We start from the raw sequence: 25672 nt of genomic DNA, 5'->3' as shown, positions 1-25672 counted from the left end.
CCTCCTGCCTCTTATGTAATCTTCCCAGCACCCCCACACCTTAAGTTATCGCCACAACCCCTCCTTTTAGTCCCCCGCCACCCTTCTTTCAACACCGCCCCCTCATGTTATCCTCCAGAATCCCCCCTCTCATTTTATTCCCCCTGCACCCCTCACCTTATGTTATCTCATGTTATCCCTTAGCACCCCTCCCTCACCACCTCCTCTCTCATGTTATCGCCCTTGAATCCCTCCTCTCATGTTGTCTTCCCAGCACCTCCCCCTCATATGATCCATCCTTCTTGTCGGGACAGGAGACTGGACGCAGCAGGGAAAGTCGGGACAATCTCCCAGCCGTGAAAAAATTGGGACTGTCCCACCATATCCAGGTCGGTTGGGAGATATCAGAGTGCACCAACTTTCTTTTGGTGCACGTTTAACATGGGACATGTTGCTACCGGAAGAAACCCTTGTAGACCCCCTGCGCAGAACAGTGCAACAGGAATATACATCAATAGAGACCTTACCTGAGAAACCGCTCCTTTTAACCTTGTATCCATAGCTGAAACACGTTTTTCCATGTATTGCATATATGATTATGATTGATTATTGTATGCCATTGGTATTGAGATCTTTATTATCAAAAAGTCCAGGTTTTCTAGATTTTAAACAAAATCCTTTTGTATGCACTGCCATTCGTAGTCTTAGTAGAAAATTATCCATTTCAGATTTCTGATCCCAGTTTTTGGATATAAGAGTGGCTGGGTCGCTGCAAACGGGAGCGATCACTGAGGAATTAAGTGAGATACTTCCAAAACATGTCTGATTGTGTCTAAAAAATTACTACTTGTACTGAAGGCATATACGCTTCAAGACTGACCGGTCACGATCTGCTACTATAAAAGAACTCTCTCTCTTTATGCCTATCAATCACCCAACGGACACTTATTTATCACAGACGTATCCTGTGAAACATTGGGGCACATTTACTTACCCGTCCTTGCGCATTCCCTGATCCGGAGTGTCCGACGAGAAGGAACTCTGCCGCGATTCACATAGATCGTGCACCCAATATCCTGCATGTGTGGCACCCCACTCAGGTCCGCTGGAGTTCACCTTATTCCTGGTGTATGTAAGTGCATGGCTTGCAACACAATTTTACTGTTATTCCCGCGCTCTGTCCAAATCAGCCGGATCGTCTGACACCCCCCAATTTCTGTCGCATGAAAGCCGATGCCTTTGCACCAAAATCCGATCGTGTGCGACACAATCCCCTTCTAAATCCCTGTTCCAGCGGCACGATCCCCGAAAACATCGGAAAACCCAACAGAAATGTGGCCTTGGGACCCTTAGTAAATAAGCCCCATTGTATCTCACTATTGCACTCACAAGGTTATTGCAGTCCTTGTGGTGCGCCAACAATCTTCAGTGCGCATTAGCAAAAAAACTCAATGAAGGAACTTGAACCCCGGAACAAGGAATTGCTCAGAAATCACTAATTTTATTAGAAGTTTTGTTCAGCTTGGATTTTAAAGCTTAAGGCTAATAAAATTGAAAAGGGTAATTTTCAGCTCACTGACTGGTGTCCACCGACATTTGCATTCTGCACCAGATGTGGATTAAAAACCTGTTATTCTTTATTCATGAATTCCATCAAAAGAAGGTACAAAAAATATAGGCATGTCTGTAGCGGTACTTCCCAATTAACACTGGGGTTAGTTGTAGTGAAGAAAAAACCTACGCGTTTCAGGCGTATAAAACGCCCTTACTCATGGGGTTTTTGCAACAGCTATTTCAGTTTGATATATCTAATAACTGATGGACACAGTAATATTTCAGGATTGAAATGAGGTTTATTGTACTAACAGAAAATGTGCAACATGCATTCAAAATAATTTTTACAGGTGCAAAAGTATGGGCACCTCAACAGAAAAGTAACATTAGATCCTCCTTTTGCAAAAATAACAGCCTCTAGTAGCTTCCTGTAGATTTTAATGAGTTCCTGGATGAAGGTATTTTTGACCATTCCTCTTTACAAAACAATTCCAGTTCAGTTAACTGAACTGGAACTTAATCCAACTTAAGTTGGAGGGGAGACCTCATTACAATGTACAAATACCTGAACGGACAGTACAAGGATCTCTCCAAAGATCTTTTTATACCTCGGCCTGTGACCAGGACAAGGGGGCATCCTCTATGCCTAGAGGAGAGGCGATTTTACCATCACCATAGACAAAGGTTCTTTACTGTAAGAGCAGTGAGACTGTGGAACTCTCTGCCGCAGGAAGTTGTTATGGCGGACTCTATGTACATGTTCAAGAGAGGCCTGGATGACTTTCTGGAGAGAAAAAATATCATGGGTTATGGGGATAAAACATTTATTTAATTCTTAAAGGTTGGACTTGATGGACTTGCGTCTCCTTCCAGCCTTATATACTATGATACTATGATGATTGTCGAGCATGGACAGCCCGCTTCAAATCATTCCACAGATGTTCAATGGTATTCAGGTCTGGGGACTTGTATGGCCATTCCAGAACCTTGTAATTGTTCCTCTGCATGAATGCCGGGGTAGATTTGGAGCGGTATTTTGGATCATTGTCTTGCTGAAATATCCATCCCCTGCGTAATTTCAACTTCGTCACTGATAATTAAACATTATTCTCAAGAATCTGCTGATACTGAGAGAAATCCATGCGACCATAAACAAGATTTCCGGTGCCGGCATTAGCCACACAACGCCAAAGCATAATGGAACCTCCACCAAATTTTACAGTGGGTAGCAAGTGTTTTTCTTGGAATGCTGTGTTTTTTGGCCGCCATGCATAACGACTTATTGTATGAACAAACAACTCAATCTTTGTTTCATCAGTCCACAGGACCTTCTTCCAAAATGAAAATGGCTTGTCCAAATGTGCTTTTGCATACCTCAGACGACTCTGTTTGTGGCATGCTTGCAGAAATGGCTTCTTTCGCATCACTCTCCCAAACAGCTTTTCCTTGTGCAAAAGGCGCTTGTATTGTTGACTCATGCACAGTGACACCATCTGCAACAAGATGACGCTGCAGGTCTTTGGAGGTGGTCTGTGGATTGTCCTTGACTGTTCTCACCATTCCTCTTCTCTGCCTTTCTGATATTTTTCTTGGCCAGCCACTTCTGGGCTTAACAAGAACTGTCCCTGTGGTCTTCCATTTCCTTATGTTCCTCACAGTGGAAACTGACAGGTTAAATCTCTGAGACAACTTTTTGTATCCTTCCCCTGAACAACTATGTTGAACAATCTTTGTCTTCAGATCATTTGAGAGTTGTTTTGAGGAGCCCATGATGTCACTCCTCTTCAAACAGAAAAACAACTTGCCTTAAATACCTTTTCTCATGATTGGATACACCTGGCTATGAAGTTCAAAGCTCAATGAGGTTACCAAACCAATTTAGTTCTTCAGTATCATAGTTACGAACAAATGGCTACCGTTGAGTGCGATGATGTGGGGATCCATGGGCATGCACCAACAGGGCCAATAGGAGAGAGGAGATAAAAAGCGCAAAAAATATTCAAGTGCGATCTAATGGGAGGGAGATATATATGATTGACTCTCACCTTGTCCAGTAGAACATAAAGCATGTAATAGATATATTGAAGAACAGGAGCTGCTGTCGACGGGACTCAGGTCCGTACATCCACCGGTGGCGGACTTGGCGGGACAATACCTTGTGGATCTTCACTACATAGTATCATAGTTTATACAGTTGAAAAAAGACACTTGTCCATCAAGTTCAACCAAGGAAGCAATTCTATATAACATAATCATCAATGTTATGTAGGTGTTAAAAGGCATCTAGACCCTTCTTGAAGCTCTCTGCTGTCACCAGGGACAGCAGAGACAGGCTATTATACAGATTGACAGTTCTCATAGTAAAAAAGCCCCGTCGCCTCTGGTGATTAAACCTTGATTTCTCCAGACGGAGACAGTTCTCCCTCGTCTTTTGATTTGATTTAATCTGAAACAACTTACCACCAAATATTTTGTATGGATCATTCATATATTTATATAAATTAATCATGTCCCCTCATACTCTTTCCCAGACTAAATAAATCTAGTTGTTTTAATCTTTCCTCATAACTAAGACCCTCCATACCCCTTGTAATTTTTGTGTCTCTACGTTGAACCCTCTCGAGCTCCAGGGCATCCTTTTTATGGACCGGTGCCCAGAACTGGACAGCATTTTCCAGGTGAGGCCAAACCAATGCCTTGTACAGTGCTAATATTACATCCCTATCATGAGAGTACCGTATTTTCCGGGCCATTAGGCGCACCGGAATATAAGGCGCATTAGTCCGATGCGCCTTATATATGTAATAATTCCATATATAAGGCGCATCGGACTATAAGGCACAGGGTCGGGGGCGTGGCGGAGGTCCGGGGGCGGAGCGGGGACAAGACGCGACGCCGAGACGCGACGCGGAACGCGGGGAAGGTGAGGGGGAGGTGGAGGATGGTAGCGGACCATACTTACATAGGTCCCCGCTACCGGAGACAGCAGATCTCCAGCGGGAACTGCAGACCGACGCGGCAGAAGTTGTTCGTGCCGCGTGGTCTGCAGTTCCCGCTGGAGATCTGCTGTCTCCAGTAGCGGGGACCTATGTAAGTAGGTCCGCTGCCCTCCTATAGGGCGCACCGGACTATAAGGCGCACTTTGGATTTCCAAGGAAATCCAAGGCTTTTATGTGCGCCTTATAGTCCGGAAAATACGGTAAGTCAGTTAAAAGGAGTTTGGAGTATCCAAATCAAGCAAATGATAAGGGTGCCCATACTTTTACACCTGTCATATTTTGTTTTAATGCATATTGCACATTTTCTGTAAGTACAATAAACCTCATTTCAATCCTGAAATATTACTGTGTCCATCAGTTATTAGATATATCAAACTGAAATAGATGTTTCAAAAACCCATATTTTGATAACTAAAAATGATTAAGATTGATAGGGGTGCCCAATATCATTGTTTCTTAAATTATTATTTGTACATGTTACTCTGTTATATTAAAAAGTTTTTAATAAGATCCAGATTTTGCCTTCACTCCGTAGTGGATATCTATTTTTATTAATCCTTTCATGCACACTAAGTATTCTTGTCAGTCTCCAGTCTTAGTTGACTCACTGGACCACCACGGATGATGACATAAGCTAACACCTGGGACTGGAATCTAAGTGGCACCCGGTTTTCACCAGAGCCCACCGCACAGCGGGTTGGACTTGTTGCGGCATGGTACCACCAGGTTGTTCCACAGGTGTGACTTTGTACACGGAGGCAGGCAAGCCGAGGTTCACAAGGCGGTAGGTAGAATCGTAGTCGGGGACAGAATGGAGGGCAGGATGGGCAGCTCGGGATCAGAGTCTGGGACGTAGCAACAGGCCAGGGCACGGGGAACAGGATTAAACTCAAATACAGAACCGGTTCACAACTGGAAATCACACTAAGAATGAAGGACACCAGGTAACAAGCTTTTTCAATAGCACTAGGCACGAAGATCCGGCAGGGTGTGCAGGGAGAGGCTTGATCATAAAGGATTCTGGGTATGACCAGACTGGAAGCAGGAGTGAGGACGGGTGAGTAGACGCTGCAGGGCTGGTTTCAGCACTGATGAGAGTGAGCATGGGTTTACCTGCAACCCGAGATATGGGCCGCGGGAGCACTCGTGACAATTCTGCACATAGTGGTTGTGCTCCCTATATATATATATATATATATATATATATATATATATATATATATATATATACACACAGTATATATACAGTATATATAATTTTATGTAATTCACATGTTCAAATTAGTCACTCTTTTTTTAAAAAGTGTTCATTTATAAATTTTTAACCATTTTTTTTACGAGCAAAACTGTGACAAAACTGTGTTTTGTCATAATGACCCTGAATTAGATCATTGATTATACCCAGGAGGCATACTTTTGGGGACAGAAGCCTGGGCATATCAAAATGAGCTCAAACTGTGGCTCAGAACAGCTGAACCCTGTACCATACACCATACACAACGAATAAAGGATTGACAGCGGAAGCAAGTGTCGTTATCCATAACTCCTATGCGGTGGAGTTTTTCAGGGGTATAGTAGATACCATGGAGGAACTTTGTCTGGATCAGGAAGTCCCTAGCGCTCACCTCAGTATCAAAAAAGGATGATTCAACTTCTTTCCATTCCTTATCCGAGAGAAGATGAAAGATCTTCCCTCCAACACAAGAAAGCCCTGTTAAAAGGCCTACTACGTGTGGACTGTAGAAGAGCATGGGATTGGGTGAGTGATCTAGAAAGCTCCGGAGCACCTAATAGCTTCTCAAGGGAAGTGAATTCCCAGTAGGCTAAAGCGCTCACTTAGTTCAGTGAAAGAGAGAAACTCGGAAGTTGTGGACAAGAGCTCACGAAGGAATGTAATCCTTGCACCACCCCACATAGTCCACCCAGTGAGGGATATGAACCATGGGTTCAGCCATAAGGGTACTCTTGGGGATGCAGGCGCAGGAGTTTGTACAAACTCCTGAGCGTGGTGCCAGTTTATGGCAACCGCTCTCAGCGGAATAAGGACAGATGTAGGAGACTTTTATCTATACAGTATGCTAGTAAGGGCTCCGTAGGAGCCCAGGAGAACCCCATCCAGTGCAGTGGCTGCGTTTGATCTGTCAATGTCTTTCCTCCACTGGGCATATACCAAATAAGAGGCGAAGTAGAATAAATACATATCTGGATCTGCCATACCTTCCTCTCCCTTGGTGCCTACATCAGCTCTAAGCTGAATCGAGGGATCCATCCTGCCAGTAAAATGCGTGGAGAATGCTGTCAATGCGCTTCAACAGACTCTTAGGAAGCAGAAAAGATACAAGAACAAGGGGAGATTTTAAAGATATTAATACGTCCATATAAAGAGAGGGATTATGGGGTGATTGTCACTATGGCGCACACTGGTAGTCAAAAGTGATTCGGAGAGTACTTCACAACTAAACTGTTTATTGGTGTCTCGGTGTTACCAGTGTTGTGCCTGGGACTTGCACAACTCTATTTGGTGAGCCTCATTCTTTCCTCCCCCATCTGAATTTGTCCATTGTTGTACAAACTACTACTCTATGAGCGCTTTTTGGTCTCTCCCTGTTCGCCTTTCCTATATACATATAAAGAGAGGGGCAGGGCAGAGCAACTGCGTACGCTGGATTCGTCCACCATGAGCTGCTCAAGGTTGAGCTCAGGGTAGGCACGGACATCTCTAGAGACTCCTAGATACTTAAAACAAGAAACTTCCTGAAGAGGGACTGGGACAGACATGTTCCGATATGTTCACTTCAGACAAGGGAAATAACACGGATTTCACTGTTGACACGAAGACCTGAGAAGGAGCCAAACCTATAAATCAGTGATAATAGGGAAGACTATACATTTTGTTGGTATACAATAGCATTATCTGCATACAATGACACCTTTTCAACCATAGAGCCACAAGTAATTCCATTAATGTTAGCATATTGACAGATTGCTAGGGCAAGGGGTTCTTATGCAAGGGCAAATAGGAGTGGGCATGATGGGCAGCCCTGCGTTGTGCCCTTCCCCATAGGAAACGACTCAGAGATATCCAGATTTGTTCTGACCCCGGTTCTAGGCTTATGATACAATTGCTTTACTAGAGCAGTGAATCTAGGGCCAAACCCCACGAATACAGATGCCTCAGTGGCAATTATTCATTTTCTAGTCTGCTCCATTGCAAGATCCATGTGCTCCCTTTGAGTACATGCCCATTGTTGTTTGTTGTCCTGGCTGCAGACTCTCAGATATTTCCTCTCTGCCTTCCACAAACCCAAGTCAAGTCCACCTCCTGTTGCCTGTGAACCCTCCTCTGGCCCGCCACTTCCGAGATAAAGGGCCCACGGACACTTGATTTATAGGAGTCCCGTGTGGCTAGGGGATCAGTGTGATCAGAATTGTTATTTCACAATTCTAAGTATGAGATGCAGTCGCTGTCTTAATATCCTGACTGGACTTTACCTAAAAGATCAGCAGCAACAACCTCAAGACATATTTGGGCACATTAAGTAACAGCAGTGCAAATTGCACTAAATGCAGTTTGCCTGTGTAATGTGCAGGGTGCGCCAGATTGAGGAATTCTGGTACACATTCTTCATAAATCTGGCACACAGCTCCGACAGAGTGCACCATTAACATGTGGCGTGCGACAAACTTCTGTCGGACTAATGCAGCTGCACCACAAAAGCGTCGCGTGCGACACATTTGTGGAGCAGACACTTCTTAAATACATGCACAAGCAGTTTGCACTAGAAAGAACGTGCAAACTCCAACAGAAAACTGTCGTACAGCGCTTAGTAAATGTGTCCTATTGCTTGTACACAATTATACATATAAACGTATATAGTTGTCAAATAAAACCACTTTACCCAGATCAAATTACTACCATACAGTAATTGAGCAAAACACAATGGTGGACATTTATCATACTCTGTCTCTCATGCGCATAATTAAGTCTGCCACTAGATACATCAGAAGGTTAAGGCCTTCTGATGTATTCAGCGGGGAGGCTATGCAAGTGTTCAGTCTTTCCTCCAGGCAGGACCTTTATGTCATGAAAGATGGCTGGCTGTAACGAGTGCGCAGTTGCAAGGCAAGAACGCACTTGCCCACTTCGCCACCAGCTGTGCACCCCTTTACACCCACGTGGCATGAAGGTGGGATAAAAGGGGAAGTAATTGTGATTATTTCAGGGCTTGTACGCCAAGTACTGATACATTTCAACGTCCCTCATTATACAGACGGCATGACTTCTCTTGGCTGTTACTCATTGCTGTAGAATTTTTCACCAAGATGTCTTCAGCTTTTTGTAGAACATACTGTGCCCTGTAAATTACCAAAGTCACTTACAGTCACATGCTCTCTCCTCTGCCTATATCATGTACATGACATCCCTTACAATCCAACTGACCATTCTGTGCTTCACCCATATATCAAATATTTCCCTTCAAAGCAAAATTCACTACAATTTGCACCCCTGCTTATATCAGTTACACCATCACCACCACCAACAAACATGATCACCTCTGAACACATGAAGATGCTGTGTCCCCTCCAACTACATACATCCGGTATATTTATCCCCTAAAACAGTGTCCCCCAACCCCGGGCCATGTCCCAAGACTGGGCCGTGGTCCCAGGCCACGGCCGAACTATGTGAAAAAAAAATCAAATACTCACTTTCCACCACAGCTTTTCTTCTTCTTTTTTTTCTTTCACTTCTCTTTCGCATCAAACAAACAAAATCCTACCCGTCAGGGTGCTAACTAAACAGAGTTATTCTAACTCACCGCTAGAACATAAAATAAGTCGCTGCTCGAGGCACAGAGGTCAGGGCTGTGTGCTCTCCAGCCTCCTTTCAGAGAGACAACGCTCTCAGCGCTGCTCAGCAGCTTTATGCAGCCTGATTAGGCTGCTCCCACCACCTGTGTCCAAGGTGCTGGACAACACAAACTCAGCACTCAGGCCTTACATAGTATGAAAACCCAGGGAAACATACCACCCATCCACAGTTAACTCCTTCAGTGTCTCACACATGTTATAGCAGAACATGTCAAATTCATGTGTAGCTGATGTTTGTGTCTCACACATGTGTATGGAAGGACATCATGTCAGAAGGTAAAGCATTGACACTAGCAATGCTTTACTATATAATTCACACAGATGTGAGCAGGGGGAGGAGAGGGGAGGGGTAACAGGAGTGACAATACTTTCTCTCTCCATGTGCCCAGCTTCATTTACATAATGAAGAAAAGATGATTTTACAATGATTAATGTATAAATTGACTAGATAAAGGCTTGGATGGAATAATTGTGGGCAGCTCCAACAGATAGTGGTGACAGGAATAGTGAAAGATACCTGATGACCACCAGGATGAAGGATTTTAATCTGTCTATACACTGTCCAGAAAGTCCTTTTTAAGGGCGCGTTCACACGTTGCGTTTTCATTGCGTTTGAAACGCATTACAACATGAGAGGTGACGCATGTGTTTTGTTAACACATGCATTTTGTTAACACATGCGTTAACATTGTGTTAACAAACGTAAACGCTAATGTAATTAGGCAAATTACTTCTCATCAGCTGTTGTAATGCGTTTCAAACACAATGAAAACGCAACGTGTGAACGCGCCCTTAAAGGTGGCAACCAAGGTTACTACATTCCTGGCTAGCTCAGAAGCTAGTGTGGTAGCTTGTCCTGGAATGCAAATCTTGGGGCCGCTACAGGGAGCATGGAGGAGCTCAGCTCTACAGCATCAGACAAGATGTCTGCCGACCCTAAAATCAGAAAATACAGGGTCGGAAACCAGGGGCAACCGAAAATGTGTATATCAGGACTGATAGACAGGTTGGAATTATATCTGTGAAATTCTGTGTTTTTTGTTAAAAACCTTCAATTATAGAATGTGTTATCTTGTTAAACTAAGTATATTTAAGAAACTTGTCTTAGTGGGTATACTTTAATAGTTTGCTCTGAGTGGACACAAAAACTCACTTTGGAATTAGGTTCGCCACTGGGCACCAGAACCTATAAATTCCATTGATCCAGAAGCCATGGGCTATGTAAACTGTATGGGGATTTTTAGTCCTTCTACTTGTCACTTGGAGAATTTGAGAAGAGCTTCAATTACCCAGTATTTTCACAGCTGATAGGTGCAGGATTGATGAAAAATGTAGAAGGGGCACATAAAATCCTCTTGGCTTAATTATTAGAATGTAGTCACACAGTGCATTTTGGGTATGCTTTTCAATGTAAGTGCAGCTGCATACTCTTCCAGAAATTAAGAATAACATATCCAAACCAGCTAAATGCACGGTAACATGCAAAAACCCATTCGCTTTGCAATGCATCTAAAAACACAGAACCCTGTGGGTGCCATCTGTTGTTACACATGTGTTTTCATGTTACTATGTGCGAGGCTGCTCAGAACGCCCCATGTGAACGCACCTTGTCAGATATCTGGGTCTTAGATCAGTAGCAGTCATTAATTACATTTACTTAAAAAAGTGCTACAGAATTTACTTCAAGATAGACGCTAATTCCTTCAAGTGCATTTATACACTGCTCAAAAAAATAAAGGTAGCACTCAAATGACACACCCTAGCTTTCAATCATTGAAATATTTTCATTGTATACTTTGTTCTGTACAAAATAGAATGTGCTGACAACAAAATCACTAAAAATTATCAATGGAGGCCTGGATTTGGAGTCACCCACAAAATTAAAGTGGCTGATCCAACTTTGATCTAATGGGGCTTATTTACTAAGGGTCGCGCTACTCACTAACTTTGCACCTTTTTCGGGGATTGCACGGCTTGGACAGGTATTTAACAGGTGTCTGCTCTGGAATTGTGTTGCAAGACAATGCACTTACATGCCCAGGAAGAAGAAGGTGAACTCCGTCGGACGTGAGCGGGGAAGAGACACATGCAGGGCAATGCACTTTCAGTGAACACTTCAGACCAGGTAAGTAAATGTGCCTCCATTTTCAGTAAAACAAGAAAAAATTATGCTCAGTATTGTATGTGGGCTTCATGTGGCTGTATGACCTTCCTACCACGCCTCAGTATGCTCCAGATGAGGTTGCGGACAGTCTCCTGAAGGATCTCCTTCCAGACGTGGAGTAAAGCATCTGCCAACTCCTGTACAGTCTGCCGTGCAACATGACGTTTATGGATGAAGTAAACCATGATGTCCCAGGAGAAACCAAGTGCCAACTTGGACCTTATAATCTAACCACATTGTCAGCACACAGCATCTTACAGCACTAAATGAATTATGAAGTGTCTGCTTATTGAGTCCACGCCCACACTATGGAATCTTACACTGACCAGTCTAGGGAGTGATAGCAGCTAAAACAGCATTACTACTGGGTAAAATTGTAAAGTAACAGATTAAAATGATGTTTATTGTGTAAACATAACTAGGGGATTGAAATATTCATTTATTCCCTTTGATAGAATACTGTTCTAAAGCATACTTGTGTTGGCTTACAGAGCTTAGAGCAGGAGATAAAAGATATAGTAAAACATTCATTCATTTATATGTGGTTTCTAAAAACATGGTAACAGTCTGTGATTGGCAGCTATGTATGCATGGAGAGCAGAAAATCACCGATAGAACTTCTCCAATAACCATGAGATAACTTACATGACAATGATGAATGACTGACAAGCTATACAGAATCCTTTTCTACAAAATGAAGTCAATTGACCCTGGTTTCTTCTATTTTGACATAATTTTGTGCTACATGTTCATGGTTACTTTTAAAGGGTTATTACTTAACAAATCAACTACATTTACTTTACAAAATATATGGATGTAATATTTTCATATAATATTTATAGCTATATGCAGTTATTCCCATCATGTTAGGTTAAAAGTTTTTGTATTTCTTCTAGGAGCAACACTGCCTCAAGTTCCGTAGCCGTTAAAGTCGGACATGCAAATGATTCTTCAACACTTGAACCTGCTCTGTCTAATGTTATGGAAGGTACATATTTCTGTGTTTTAAAAATAAGAGTTTTGCCACCTTTAGGTTAAAATATTTAAACCGTTGTCACAAATTCACATGCCACAAATGTGCCCAACCATAAAATATGCTTATGGAAATATAGGAACTGTCAGGACATCATCTGGGTATCAGCGACCACCTGGACTTAGGGGGTTTGGACAGCATATAATTGGATGAATTACTACTTCCGCCAGGGCCGGATCATAAGGGGGCTCCCGGGACGCGAGGGAAGATGAGGACGGCGCGCATCGGGGGCACAATGGAAGGTGAGAACAATTTTATTATTTTACCTAGGACTGTATATAGTTATGATAGGGGGATTGTATATATTTATTATAGGGGGCTGTATTTAGTTATTATAGGGGGACTGTATATAGTTATTATAGGGGGACTGTATATAGTTATTATAGGGGAACTGTATATAGTTATTATAGGAGGAGTGTATATAGTTATAGGAGGAGTGTATTTAGATGTTATAGGGGGACTGTATATAGTTTATTATAGGGGGACTGTCTATAGTTATTATAGGGGGCTGTATTTAGTTATTATAGGGTAACTGTATATAGTTTATTATAGGGGACTGTATATAGTTTTTACAGGGGACTGTATATGGCTATTATAGGGGGACTGTATATAGTTATTATAGGGGGCTGTATATATTTATTACTGGGGTCTGTATACAGTGATTGCTGGGGAGCTGTATACAGTGATTGCTGGGGGAGCTGTATACAGTGGTTGCTGGGGGAGCTGTATACAGTGGTTGCTGGGGGAGCTGTATACAGTGGTTGCTGGGGGAGCTGTATATAGTGATTTCTGGGGGAGCTGTATATAGTGCCTGGGCTTTCGGAACTTCCATGAGTCAGGCCCACGCCTATACCTGGAGTGGGTCTGTGATGAATAAGGGGGGTTCACATGCCAGATGTTGTGATGAACAAACATGTACAAGGGAGATTCACATGCCAGGTTCATCAAGCCATTAATATCCCTTACTTCCCTCTAGCCTTGTATAGCTAATGAGACCTTGGAAACTTCCTACTTCAAAGGCTGCACAGGGAGTCTGGTTCTGTAGTGGGTAGCTATTAACTAACACCTTTTGCAGCCAAAGCGACTTGGAAAGGCTTGAGGAGACTTCCCTCCAATTTTTAAACAAGAAGACAAAGGATAATAAAATCTCAGACCAATATTTTGGTTAGGGACGGTTATAGAGTTTTGGTTTATCTCAGCCGAAGGGCAAATCGGGTAGGCAGAGGATCATAGTACCCCAATTGGTGTGTCTGCACCTTATTTAATCAGAACACCACTGATGCCCATGATCTATGCCCGAGGAAACAATTCAGAGTCACAAAGTACAGGAAGGATCTTTAAGTGTGGCTTATCAGTTTCTTAACAAAACTGTCCTAAGACAGAATGGAGCCTTATTCGTCAGGCCTAAAACATAACTTTTATTTTTCTTATAAAAGATTAAATCATAGATTTGTGACACACTTTGTTAAAAGCCGCAAGTGTGAGGCTGTGAACTGTACTACTCTAATCAGTAATGCTGGGTGTGAACTCAGCCTATAAATATCTATCTCTGGGTCCCTGCAGCGACCCTTTGATTAGGCAGCCTCAGACTTAGCAAATTAAAAGCCAGACAATAGCCCCCCCGACATGTTTCGCTGGAGAACCAGCGTCATCAGGGGATCGGGGCTAGTGAGTTGTGGGAGGAGCTAGGGTAGGTATTTATAAGTTTTAGGGCGGTTCCTATCAAGTGTGGACACCAATACCAGCAACTTGTTGTTGATGTTACTTAGCACCGTTTGACTGACACCATGATTGGCCAATCGTCTCTTAGCCTTCATTGGGATTACCAACCCCTCTGTGGAGCTATAGCGTCATTGGTTCCAGTCATTGGTGAATGGTGTAGGCTAATTGGTCCATTTTGCGGCGGATTCTATTGGATACCGCCAATTATGAGGCCATCAGTAGGTGACGTCCGAAATTGATGATGTCACTGGGTCTTGCGCACATGCGCCACAATTCTGTCGCAACCCTTCAGGAAACTCGCGCATGCGCGGGAACTTAGTGTATGGCGCGACAGACCTAACATTGTGGCGCACGGCACATCAGATGTTGCGCAAATGCGCCAAAAGTTGCCGCAGTGGTTCCAAAAGTTCACGCGTGCGCAGGGACTTAGTACATTGCGTATTATGAAGCCTTCGCGCATGTGCAAGGAGATAGAAAAATTCTTGCCATGCGATCATCGTTTACTGATGGAGTATGTGTCGTGATGGCTTGGTCAGGTGGGGGAACCATATAAAGTAACATACTATGCCACTCAGCTTATCAGTTTCCACACAAGGTAACTAACATGCTGAATTTCTGATGCTTGTAGTCCTACCCTTGTATTTTGTATTTTGCCAACTGTATATATATATATAAAAAAAAAAAAATATATATATATATATATATATATGTTGTATGTACTGTCTCGTCCTTAAATGTGTGCCCTTAAGGCAATTAAATATTAAGTTTAACCTGTGTCGCTCTTTTAACTCCATCCACAAATCCCCATGTCGGTGTCTCAGTTAAATACATGCTATTGGGTTGGTTTCTCACCCTACTCAATCCCGTTAAGGACCACGCTTACATTACAGGAGAACTGGTGGCAGCTTAATGGTTTGATAATAAGGCTTGTATGGACAACTCTAAATCACTTCCTGCTTCTCTCAGAACCCATGCTTTCTGGGAGTGTCTATAAAAGGATAATTGACTTTGCATACCCTTTAGGGGTCCAAAACATCACGTTTTCCTTCACATTGGTGGCAGCGGTGGGATTGAGATAATAGTGTGTGTGATCAATACTCCCAACTCTCAATACTACCAACAGCAGTGTTTGCTTTGGGTTCTTGGGATCAAGTGGAGTCTTGTTAGTTACCAACAGCTGTAAGAATGGCCGGTAGAGACAAAGGCAAAAAGTAGTGGCAGTAGTGTTGCCACTACTGCAGCTGGACCAGGAGGAGGTTGGAGGGTCTATTGCTGTAGGCGAGGGGGAGCTCTGACCATTCTCCCTAAGGAGCACACTAGGAGGCAGTGTAACATGCCAGACCACAGGAGATGATGCTGGAAAGAGGAGAGGGCTGCTGAGGCACGCAAAGGCACGCTCGTGCGCCTGTGATCCGAAACATAAGTCGCCATAGCACCCGTGACAGAAACACCCCCCCCCCCCTTCGGCCTCCTCCTCTTATTTGCCTGAAGGAACCTCTGAAAAAGATTATGGTCCAGGATGTTGTCCTCAGTCTCCCAAGACCGAGACTGAGTGGCTACCGGGAGAAGCGGTTCAGGATGACAGGTTTCAGAAGGGAGACGTGGAAGGAGTTCGGGATGCGCATGGTGGGAGGAAGACAGAGCTTATAGGCTACGGGGTTGATGCGCATCAGCACCTCAAATGGACCCAGGAAACATGGACCAAGTTTGTAGCTTCAGCCAGACATACCTGGAGGACAGCCACACTTATCACCTGACGAGAAGATTGGAAGGGGCCTGCATTTTTTGTCGCCCTGGGTCTTGGTTTGAGCAGACGCCTGTCGCATCTGCTCCCAGATAGACATAAGATATTGGAACTACTCTTCCACGGCAGGAACAAAGGCACAGAAAGAGGATGGCATGGGTGCTGTCCATAGACAATGAAGAAGGGAGCAGAGCCAGCAGATTCAGGATCCAAGGAATTGTAGAAAAACTCTGCCCACGACAACAGAGTGACAGGCAGAGACAAAATGACGGGGATAACAGCTCAGGGTCTGGTTAACTATCTCTACTTGTCCATTGGACTGCAGATTGTACGCAGAGGAGAAATCCAGCTTTTTTTTCATATTAAAGATTTAACAAGTCATTCACAAAACAAAACTTAAAGCAATAGAAAGATAAGAAAGTAGTTTTCAGTTTGGATATACATTAAAGAAAGTTAGGTTTCAGTTTATAATCCAGAAAAACGATAGACAAAGGTACTTAGAGGGAAATAAACAGTTACTTGGTCCAGGACTAGAGGATCTCCAAAGCCTCACACAAAACGCATCTATAAACTGTGTCCAATAATAGACCATATACAAAGTTTTATTTTTTTAAACAAATATTTTCTTTACTTCCATATCCACAGCTATACATTATGTACAATTCCATTGCAGTAATCTTCATGACTTTATGCACAATAGCAATGATGGCTTGTTACATGGTGTTAGAAAGTGTTACTATACGAAATTGTTTTCATTCACAAAAAACGCGTAATTACGTAAACATAGTGTAGACACTCACTTGAAGTTCAGACCTCGGGCAGAGACCCATACTCGCAAGACCGCTGGTAGTATGAGCCCCATGATGTGACGTTTTGGGCGGAACACCCCCTTCCTCAGACATGCCCGGCACACACCTACATGGACTAATTATATCCCTCCTCCAGGAAGTCTATAGTAAGTATTACAAGTACAAGGATAGCATTATTACTTAAATGGCATCTAAACATAAGTTATACCTATTTATTCTAAAACCAACTTATAAACCGTCATTGAGGGAAACAATTTATTCAAGTATAAAGGGGAAAATTTCTAATAGATATATCTATATCAGTAATATTTTCAGATATGTTGTATTTTGAACTTCTATAGATGTTTACCGCATAAATACATTAAAATTACAATCTTCATTTAAGCCTTTCGTACTCACGGACTCCAGTCTATCTTTCCAGTAAACCTCTCTTTGTAATAAACGTAATGTTATTTCCTCACTGTCAGCACCTTCCACCACTTCTATAACCATCCATCTCAAGTCAGATACATGATGCCTACATTCTGAAAAATGTCTTGCCACAGTAGTTTCTCCAAGTCGCTTTCGCGTTTTCTTCTTTCTTGTGTGAACTGGTGTCTAGTTTGCTAAACAGTCTAATAGCAGACCTATGCTTGTAAAGTCGAATTTTTATTGCTCTCGATGTCCGCCCTATATATGTTTTACCACAAGGGCATTTGAGCATATAAATATAAACGTACCTGCTATTGCAGCAATGCCATCCTTTGATAAAAATATCTGTACCTTTCGTAGAGTGTGAAAATTTCTCACCTTTAATGATCGAATTGCAATTTTGACAGGACAAACAGGAAAAAGTGCCATTATGTAGTGCTTTCAAAAAAGACTGTTTACTTATTTTCCTAGCCTTCTTACTCACATCTGCTCTAATCAAACGATCAGCCAGTGATTTACCTCTTCTATATACAACATGCAACAAAATACAATAAAAGGGTCGGGTTCCTTCAAGTGTGTAAATAGGGGTAACCCTAAAAAATCACCTATAAGTATCAAAAAAGAATACAACTCGTGATTTATAGTTGAAGGGGTGCTGTTTTATTTACAAATATTTACAAAGGAGTATATGAGTGGGGTATTTGTTAGACGTATTCAATTCCTCGGCACTGATTAGTGGTCTATAAATAAAAAGAGATAGATGAGCGTATAGAGATTTAACCCAGGGTGTCTTCTTGTGTGTATTGAGTATCTATATAGAGGTCTCACCTCGTGGGTTTATTTATACGTCTCAAGAATCCCAGATGGGTCATCTATGTCGTTCCTTGGGGAGATATCAAGAATGGTTCACCCCAGTGTGAGTGACTGTCTGTGGAGTCAATATAGGAAAGGTGGATAGGAAATACGTGTGGAGTACATAGAATGAAAAATCCAGGGAGGAGTGATGGATGTCTGTATGGGCTTGGGTCTTGCTGACTCGTTGGTAGTAAGAAATCCCCAGGATAGCCCTGATTTAGGACATAGATCTATCACATCCTGATAGCCTAGCTTCTGATCAGTGGTCCTATTTAACCACTGTTCCGACCGGAACCTGACCCTGCAAGTCAGGTGGTGAGTATTACTTGCGTCAAAAAGAGTCACAGGTAGGATATAGTTACTGTGTAATAAAGTTATGTCACAGTTAAGGAAAGAACCCTAATTCTCGACAAGGCTTGTTTCGCCCTATTGGGCTTATCAGGGGACTGCTGGGTTCCTCAAAAAACGTCCTTATCCCTGTGGAGGGCGATGAAAAGTTAAGAATGGTGGCCAGGCAGGCGGAGATGGCTGAGGAAGTCAGTAGAGCTCCTGGTGTCAGCCATGTGAACCAGTGGGAACCAGTGTTTCAATAGTGAATACTTTCAATATGGTTCCTTCATCTATTACTAGATGGGGATGTTTTTAAATCCTTTGAACAGCTGCAGGAAATCTTTAACCTACCGCATACGCAGTTTTAAAAATTTCTCCAATTAAGGCATGCATATGAAAAGATGATGGAGTAATCCAAACCTCAAGTCACTCCATCTTAAAATTAACAGTGTGAGGGGGCCCAAATAGGGGGATTATATCCAATATTTACTCTAGTCTCCTGGAAGAATACCTGAAAGAATATCCCCTAACTATAAAGGAAAATTGGGAAGCAGAAGTAGGGGAAATCTCAGACTCCCAATGGGAAGAAATCCTAGAGGGGATACCATTATTGTCCCCGTCAGAGGCCCAGCTACATATGATGTGGCAGTGGAAGCCTGGGATCGAGGGACTCTGGGGGCAAGGCTCCAGGTCCCAGAAAGAATGACAGGAGGTAGAGACAAAGGAAGAGAGGCGCAGCTATCGTGTGATATCGTAATGGTCAATTAATGTAGAAGAGTAAGTGAAGACTCTCACCTTGATGAAGATGGTATAGGCATGTAATGAAATAGCTACCAGCAGCTGCCACTCCTGGGAGACCACGTTTGCCAAGGACCAGGATCCTGGAACGATGTGGAATGGAGGAAGAGCCCGACGAGAGGTTCAGGAAGGCGCTTGGTGCAAACAGCAGACGTAGAGATCCAATGGATAAAGGAATCTCTTTTATTATTGTTAAAAATATTTATCTCATAAAATGAGCATATGCATAACGTATTAAAAATACAGTGCGACGCGTTTCAGCTGTGGACTAGAGCTTTCATCAGGCATCCTGATGAAAGCTCTAGTCCAGAGCTGAAACGCGTCGCACTGTATTTTTAATACGTTATGCATATGCTCATTTTATGAGATAAATATTTTTAACAATAATAAAAGAGATTCCTTTATCCATTGGATCTCTACGTCTGCTGTTTGCACCAAGCGCCTTCCTGAACCTCTCGTCGGGCTCTTCCTACATATGATGTGGGAGTACAGGAAGTTGAGGGAATTCTGGATATAGGTGTTACATCTAATCCGGAAATTACTGTCACTGGATCTGGAGCCGGACCCGAGGGTATGTTTTCTGGGATTGATTCAAAATGACACCATAGAGTGAGCTACTCTGTTATGTATGCAAAAATTACTATAATTGTCATGCAAATCTATAGCGGCTTGATGGATTCAGACCTCGGCACCTACAATGCAGGAGTTTATAAACAAAGTCAACAACATAATCAGGTTGGAATGGGGGGCTGTACTTAAAAAGGAAATGTCCCCAAAAATTTGATAAGCTATGGCAGTGATGGCGAACCTTTTAGAGACCGAGTGCCCAAACTACAACCAAAACCCTCTTATTTACCCTGATGTGCCAATGTGCCATATTAAGCAGTGACTTATTGTTGCCTGTTCTTCCACCTCTTTTAATTGTATCGGCCCCTGAGGCCACCAATACAGTTGAAAAAAGGTGGCAAATTCAGACTATCATTGTAGCTTCTCTCCAGGGTCTCTCTGTTTAGGAAGAACGGTGGGTCCAGCAGGAGGACCACAAAGATAATGCAGTTCCTTTAACACCTTCTTACTTTTCAAGCAGTCGATGAAGTGTCGCTGTAAAATAGCGCCGAGCCCAGCATCTCATAAGTTGCCTAGGACTGCAGGAAGATTTAATGGATTTGGTCCTGTTCGGTGAACTCTGTCCTAGGTTGATGGCCTGAGTGCCCACAGAAAGGGCTCTGAGTGCCACCTCTGGCACCAGTGCCATAGGTTTGCCATCACTGAGCTATGGGGAAGGTGGATGGATACAGCGGGACTTCCGAATAGATCATTGATAGATTCTCTGGAAGGAGTAACCAGTAGTCGGTCGCACTGCTAATGGCAGAGGTAGGTCTGATTGTTTAACAGTGATACAAGTAAATTTGTATAATAAATAATGAGCATTTATTGTCACAACTGGTTTACATAAAAGACTGGGTTAAACAGGGAGGACAACACGTTTCGGGGCGGATTTACCCCTTCATCAGGTCCATAGGCTTCTGTAATGTGTAGAAACATTGTATCAAGTTCTATTCCATTACATATATATAAATACATAGGGTTGTTATACCATAATGAAAGTATAAATACATATAGCTTAATAGGTGGAAAAGAACAATAATATATATATATATATGTATATATATATATGTATGTATATATAAAATATATAGAGATTAATAAAAATTAAATAGATACAAATAAAAATAGATACAAATAAAAAGCAGTACGCATATTTAAAATTGTTATAAGATACTATCAGTACAACATACAATAAATATTTGCAGTAAAGATACTCGACTATGAGGCATTTGTTAACAGAAAATTTATTTTAAATCGTGACCTTGTAGGCAAGTTTTCACAGCTGGGGTGTGTACATCTCAATCCACTGTATAGTAATAGATCTACTAACCTTTTTATATTTGGGGGGAGCACATGGGATGTTCCATATGTAAACAATATTGACACTGAAGGGATAAATAATTTGATTAGATGAGGAACCTAAGAGTTTAATTGATGTCAAATAGTAGACTTATTGTTAATTAGCTGCTAACCTTCAAAGCTGAGCGCTGGGGAAAAGGACCAGTATTTAGCAGGCTGTTTGTTGCTGAGGTCTCTGTTATGCTGAAAACAGGAGTAGTCTCGGTTAAGGTATGGACTGGCAAGAAGTAAGTAGGCTGGGTGCAGGTTAGGGGAGAGGACTTACTTGGTATGAGGTCTGTACTGTCTGGCAGCAGCGTTGAGAGTGATTGCTGACAGCCAGGAGATGGAAGCCTTATAAGGCTTTGTGAGTGGGCGTGCTTACAAGATGGACATGTTTTTGTTTTTTTATTTATTTTTATTTTAAGGATGGAGGGGGGGGGAGATAAGAGTAATAGATCTGGGAATAAGGGGTAGATCAGGTACGTAGGGGTTACTTTCTGGCCCTAAAAATGTATATCCATGGACGGGGAGCATTAACATATGGAATGTAGAGATGGACGATGGAGAGGTATCTATATTTTTTTCCATTGTTTCGTTTAAACCGGAGGGGCTCATAGTATTTAATTTGGAAATCCAAAAGTTTTCTCTGCTTACTAGCTGAGTGAGCCTATTGGGATGGTGTTTAGAAATTTGTTCTATGATACGGACTTGGGTGAAGTCTCTGTCGTGGTGAAGTTTAAAATGCCTAGACACGCTATGCAGCATGTAGACAATATTTTTGTATAGTCGGGTCTATCAAGCTATAAGACACCCAATATAGTGAATTAAATTAAAGAAAAAAGACGGATGTCTATGAATTTTATACAATGCAAATAACAATTTTATTTAATTACAGAAGACAAATGTATTTTTTTAAAAACATTTAAAAAGCACAATTCTGTGCTGCACATGCCCCACTATCACAAATGGTAAATAAATCTGCTAAAGGTATAGTAAGTAAATGGAGGTGTAGATCATTAAGGTTAAAGTTAAAATGGACATGAGTAGAAATGAAAGACCAAGGTGAGCATCAAACATGTAGTCTATAGAGAGTCACAGTTTACCTCAATGTCTAGATCCTCCAGCTTGGGGATAAAAGGGGCAAGGAACAGTCCCCACGCGTTCCGCCTGTCTGGGCAGGCTTCCCCAGGGGTAATGTGCAGAAAGGAAGTTCAGGAAATATATAGGGTACTCACCCCCAGAGTCTAACCCTCAGCAGCTCAGAGTGCCTGCCTGTGGCGTGCATTTCAACTGGCCGGATGTGACGCAATGCGTTCCACCCGGTCAGTAACCCATATCTTGAAAAGCGGAAGTGGCAATACGTCACTTCCGGAATTTGCGATCCACGATATTTAGGCGCTGCTGCGCCACAAAATAAACACACTCATACAGATACAAAGCGCATGCGCATAAGCGGTATAGCAATAAGTAGACAAGCGCCGGAAACATTATAAGCCCTGTAACACCCTAGGGCTGAAAAAAGTGCCTAAGTGCAAATAGAATAATAAAAAATAATAATTTTGTAGTAAAAGTGCAGGATATTGAACTAGCTGCCAAAAAAAAGGGGGAGGGTCAGACTCTGAGGGTGAGTAAGGAACATAGGGTAGATACTATATACAGATCTTATCGACACAATAAACTTGAAAATATAATGGTTTAAACACAATGTGGTTTGGAATGAAAAAATGTTATTATTTAGAATAAGGTGGATACTTTGTAGTATAAAGTCTCTCTGTAAGACCTGAGAAACTGCTTCAAGGCCCAGATCGTGAGAGATGTTCGTATATAAAGATGTCACATCCATTGTGACCAGATAGAATGATGGTTTCCATTCAAAGTCTTTTAGATGTAGAATAAGTTGCGTGGAGTCTCTTAAGTATGTTGGGAGCGACTTTACATAATCCTGAAGCAGTCTACGTACTGTGATAGATTTGAGGTAAGTGATTCCACGCCAGATATTATTGGACGTCCTGGTGGGTGGGTCGGGTTTTTATGGATCTTCGGTAAATAGTAGAACATTGCTGTTCTCGGGTTTTTGGGCAGAATATAATGGAATTCCTTTTCTGTTGAGGATTCCCATCTGGAGAGCTCCATTGAGTAGGTTGGTTAGTTTTGCCATGTTCTCTTCTTTCGGGTCCTCGTCCAAAAGTGTGTAGTATTCTGTTTCTGATAGAATATTCAGGGATTCCTGAATGTAATCTTCCCGTTTGAGTATAACTGTCCCGCCCCCCTTGTCTGCGGGCTTTATAATTATTTCCGGATTGTTCTTAAGCATCTTTAAGGCTTCTTTTTCCTTTTTGTTTAAGTTGGAGGCCTGTTTTTGTGGTCTCTTAATAGTTCTGAGGTCTGAGACTACCAGTGCATAGAAAGTTTCTATAAAAGGGCCTCGACTTTGGGTGGGGTTGTAGTCTGATCGTGATTTGAGGGGTGTATGGATATAACTCGATATCTGTTCTGTATCCATGGTACAGTCTACATTTGGGGTTGGATCCATTTGACTCTTTGTTTCTTTAATGGTGAAATGACGCTTCAAGGTGACTTTTCTTATGAAGTTATTAAGGTCTATGAATAGGTCCAATTCTTTGGATCTATTTGTCGGACAGAAAGATAGGCCCTTACTTAATAAGCTGTGTTCTTCGTTTGTCAGGTTATGTTCAGACAGGTTGAAAATCTTTACTGGTTTTCTGGATTCGACCGTTTGTTGATTTTCTTTTTTGTCAGTGAGGTTTCGTCACCCTCCTCTTTTTCCCCTGGTCTTTCTTTTCTTTTTTGGGAGGTTGCTGATTGAGTGAAGATCGAGTAAGTGGCTTTGGGGCTCTCTAATCTGGGGATAAGGGGATCTATTGCTGGGATTGGTGGGGGCTCCTTTGGGGCAGGGGGGAAAAAAGAAGGCAGTAGGCTTGTTGATAGATCATGAACTAAATTATGATTAGTGAATTCTAGATTTGTTTGTCTAGGATTGGAAGGTATATCTTGGGAGGTGGTTCGTTCAGGTGATGATTCTGGATGAATGGAGATGTTCAATAAAGTAGAGGGGGGGCTTACATTTGAAGTATTAATACAGTTGGTCTGACTTGGTTGGGAATCTGATGGCGTGTTTGGATTTGATGTTACAGAAAATATAGACGTTATAGAGTTTCTCTCTATAGATCTATTTGGAGTAGTGGTCGCTTTAGGTTCGGTCTCAAGAGTGGGAGGTGTGGGGTTGTGTTTAAGTTTCCTAAAGTTCTTAAAGTTCGCGGGGTGGCTAATCTGAATGTCTAATAAAGGTGGTATGGGGGAGTCTTTATGCTTTGGTGTTCAGGAATTCTTTGGGGGGTTTTCTGCAAGGGTGGGGCTCTCCTGGATAGGAGGGGGTCTGAGTTCATCAGTGTCTGGTAGCCAGATCCTGTGTTTTTTCTTTGTATTCACTTCAGTCTCTATGGAGTTTTTGAGCTTTCTTAGTGATAAGAACTCATTTCAATGTTCCTCAACCTTTGAGAAATCGAATGGTTGAGTCTATGGTATTCTGGGTGTGCGGTGAATATCTCTAGGTCCTGTCGTGTGTTATCTATGGAAGAAATTGTGAATTCTATTATCCTAGATCTCTTATCGATCAGTCTAAGTAGCATACCTTTATGTCACATTTCACTTCAGAAATTTTCCAGATCCAATCATTTGTCAATTGTGCTTCGGACCATGTAGTTTACTTATTGGAGTGCCCCTGCACTCTCCAATACGTAGGTCCGACCTCCCAACCGTTTAGGGAGAGGATCAACACACATCGCAGCAAAACCAAAGCAGGCTACATGCTGCATAGCGTGTCTAGGCATTTTAAACTTCACCACGACAGAGACTTCACCAAAACCAAAGTCCGTATCATAGAACAAATTTCTAAACACCATCCCAATAGGCTCACTCAGCTAGTAAGGAGAGAAAACTTTTGGATTTTCAAATTAAATACTATGAGCCCCTTCGGTTTAAACGAAACAATGGAAAAAATATAGATACGTCTGCATCATCCATCCCTACATTCCATGTGTTAATGCTCCCCGTCCATGGATATACATTTTTAGGGCCAGAAAATAACCCCTACGTACCTGATCTACCCCTTATTCCCAGATCTATTACTCTTATCTCCCCCCCCTCCCTCCTTAAAATAAAAAAAATAAAATAATTGTTTTATTCCCTAAGAAGAATGGCTTGACCATTAAATATTCTTTTACCTCGTGTTACCCCATCATCTTCATAAACCGTTAGCTCTGGCGAGCAGGGACCTCACTCCTGTTGTTCCATACAAATGTTGTGCTCTGTCATGTTATTTTATATTTGTATTTGTTTCCTATGATTTGTAAAGCGCTACGTAATATGATGGCGCTATATAAATAAAGATTATTATTATTATTATTATTAAAAACAAAAACATGTCCATCT

The 25672-nt window shown here is 42.2% G+C and overlaps 1 protein-coding gene across 9 annotated transcripts in view; it reads left to right on the top strand.

The window, feature by feature from the left end:
* Positions 1-25672, top strand: part of DCAF6 (DDB1 and CUL4 associated factor 6) — a 737604-nt gene that overhangs the window by 393032 nt on the left and 318900 nt on the right. For all 9 annotated transcript variants that reach the window (XM_072137281.1, XM_072137275.1, XM_072137278.1 and 6 more), the window contains one exon: positions 12465-12556. In XM_072137281.1, coding sequence (XP_071993382.1) covers positions 12465-12556 — 92 coding nt within the window. The remainder of the gene's footprint in view (positions 1-12464; positions 12557-25672) is intronic.

This window comes from Engystomops pustulosus, chromosome 2, assembly GCF_040894005.1.
Source record: "Engystomops pustulosus chromosome 2, aEngPut4.maternal, whole genome shotgun sequence".
Taxonomy (NCBI): Eukaryota; Metazoa; Chordata; class Amphibia; order Anura; family Leptodactylidae; genus Engystomops; species Engystomops pustulosus.
Note: the sequence above shows the minus strand (reverse complement) of the source record. Positions and strands in the feature narration are given on the sequence as shown.